This window comes from Artemia sp. Qi Xiang Cuo, unplaced genomic scaffold (assembly GCF_049724085.1).
Source record: "Artemia sp. Qi Xiang Cuo unplaced genomic scaffold, ASM4972408v1 HiC_scaffold_620, whole genome shotgun sequence".
NCBI classification, from domain to species: domain Eukaryota; kingdom Metazoa; phylum Arthropoda; class Branchiopoda; order Anostraca; family Artemiidae; genus Artemia; species Artemia sp. Qi Xiang Cuo.
Genome location: NW_028298029.1, coordinates 4,997 through 7,923, shown reverse-complemented (window position 1 = coordinate 7,923; position 2,927 = coordinate 4,997). Strand labels below are relative to the sequence as shown.

General features: G+C 30.2%; 1 protein-coding gene across 1 annotated transcript; it reads right to left on the bottom strand.

The window, feature by feature from the left end:
* Positions 1-2,084: 2,084 nt before the first annotated feature.
* LOC148938814 (galactosylceramide sulfotransferase-like) lies at positions 2,085-2,721 on the bottom strand (the record flags this gene model as incomplete). The annotated part of the gene is made up of 1 exon (XM_089107516.1): positions 2,085-2,721. A coding segment is annotated over one exon (637 nt), but the record flags the coding sequence as incomplete, so codon positions are not given.
* Between the last annotated feature and the right edge of the window lie 206 nt (positions 2,722-2,927).

Sequence of the window (2,927 nt, the reverse complement as noted above, 5' to 3'; positions counted from 1 at the left end):
ATCTTCATACACTTAGCCTTAGTAGTAGCTGTAGTCAAAGTAGCAGTAGTTTTATAAATATTTTTAGTTTAATTTCTATGTTGTTTTTTTTTACACTGAAGACACCTTTTTGTATACGGGCGAAATATTTGTTTGATTTTGTATTTATCTAATTTAGTTTTAGATCTATTATTTAATGCCATTAATAATTCTTCACAATAAACTGGCTACCACTGCAACCCTCGTCTTCACTTAAGTTTATCATTTACTGTGGGCAACAGTTCGTTTTTTAATAAAAACTTTTATATAAAACATTGTAGTTACTATGCGCTACAGTTAGTTCCAACCATGATAGAGATAGGACCCACAGAATCCATATTCATTATAAGCAATATCCTTGCTTTATATAACGTTGAAAACTTTTAATCTTATGAAAGCCGACATAATAGTTACCATTCCTGAATCACATTCAGAATATGATTGTTTCTCGTTTTTCACTTTTTTAAAACGTGTTTTTTAACTTTTTCCTACCATGGGCCTTACTTCGTCTTTTAATAGGTTACAGCTGTAGCTGCAACCATGAATTAGAAATTATTCTTATTTTTTTTTAAAGTCAATAGAATGTAAGTTTCTTATACAGAAAATTCGGAAAATGTGGTTCTGATGACACTATTTTTAGGAGTTATGAGCTATTGTATTTCTTAGTATTAAACGTGATAGTCTCTTACTTGGCTTCTAGTGACAGCTGCAACCTGGATTCCTACTAAATTTGAATAAAAGTTTTTCGGCCTCAAGGATATATTTTATCAAATAGTATATCACCTACTGTTAGATATTCTTTGTAATATAAACATTTCATGGTTTAAAAGTTAGTACTTTTCACTTTGAATCCTGCGGTCTGAGTTCAAATCTCCGTGGAACCTCTTTATAGCTTGTAGCTTGCTTTTACTACCAATATAGATTTTACTATAGGCAAGAGATCACCTATTGTAAGTTTTCATATTTCAGTTACTATAGATTTGAGTTTATTCTTTACTATGTTGCAAGCTACCGATGCAACCCAAAAATAGAGTAAAAGTACAAAGTTGCTCATGGAAAAGACACAATTGAAGTATAACATAAACGATTTTAGAATCGAATTCTTGTAAGCTTACGTGGCACAACGGATATCGCGTTGCACCGATATTCTGCATCTTTGCCATTGTTCATATGCGTTGCCCCGAAACAGTATTTTTGCTCCATTTTGGCACCATGTTAGTCTGTAGCTTATATTTATTTCATTTCTACACCAGTTTACTCCAAAAATTAGCCTAGGCTTGTTTTTTTTAAATGGCTAATCGCATTTTTGTTTTGAGTAAGGGTTTACCTTGTTGTATCCCTGGATCAGGACTTGACTTGTTTTCGTGTCAAGTGGAGGTATAATTAAGTTTTTTATCAATCCAAAGCTTAGCTGGTCTTTGGACTAAGTCAAAACTAGACTCATTTTATGTGCCAAATCAGTTCTACATTCGTTTTTTCACCGAGTCAAGAATAGAATTCTTTTGAGTGAAGAAATAATATTACTTAATGATGTTACTTGAAAAGTCCTGACTCACAGATTTATACTATAGCTATCAACTTAGAGAATTATACTATAATTTTATAGGTGAACTCTTAGTTTCTGATAGTTAAATACCATAAATAAATTATAGTTCTAAATTTAGTTGAACACTTGTAGTTTTAAAAACATTTTCACGGTATTTTTGCTCCATTGCTCCATTTGCTCCATTCAATTGAAGTTATACGTTATTTGCAGTAGGATGCACACATACGTTGCATCAAGCCATGGCTAATTATAGACAGAGAAAAGTTACACAGATAGTCCAAATAATTGGACTATTAAAGAATGGACAAAGAATTTCTCTTAGATTTTTGCTATTTAAAGATAATGTTGCTTCAATTCGTTTTACTAAATTGAAAGTTTTTACGGTACGGTAAAATTGTTCATGAGTTTTCTTCACTGATAGATTTTTTTTCATTTGTTTTTATGTCGCTCTTTTTGAGCCATTCTCTTAATAGAATTACAAACGAAATTTTTAGGAATATTAACACATTTTTAAAACTAATTACCTTCTGAATGCTTCATAGATATAAATGTCAGCCTTCAACCATGAGGATAAAACAATTCTTTCCTGGGAAGATAGGATATACTTTGACTCTTGACTCCTAGCATCATTTTTTGTGCTCAAAATGTGCAGCAAAGGTACTCCTAATAAATTCTTCAAAAAAATTAATGATTCTTCAAAGTAATCGGAAATCATTACTAGGTCCAACTGTTTTTCAATATCTTCCTTAAATTTCTGAACAAGAGTCATATCATCAAAATACTTTTCAGGCAATCCAAGTGAAAAACTTAAGTCATTTCTTCCTATCGAATCTCCTCCTAATTGCATTCTTCCACGTTCAGGCATCTTACTGTGATTCAAATTCTGGATAAATTCAGGAAATGAAGAAACATTATAAAATGTTGTCATGTCAAAAAAATGAAACAAAGATTCAAAAGTGTCAACTGGGTTTCTTAATAATGTGATGTATAAAGCATTATTCAGTTTAAGATTTCTTAGTAAAACTCTATTCCAACATTTTGTTGCAAAAATATCGAAGTCCATTTGGCTGCTATTAATTAGATTCTTGCCCATTTCCAATTTAAACATATCGGATTTGCTTTCGTCATCATATGAACTTAGATACAACCAAGCAAGCCTAGAAAATAAAACATGAGAATTTCTTTATGATATATAAATATATATATATATATATATATATATATATATATATATATATATATATATATATATATATATATATATATATATATATATATATATATATATAATGTGGCATCCTGGGATTTTCTGGCCAGAAAAAGGATTTAGATAGGTTATTTAAAAGTGTCAACTGGTTTTCTT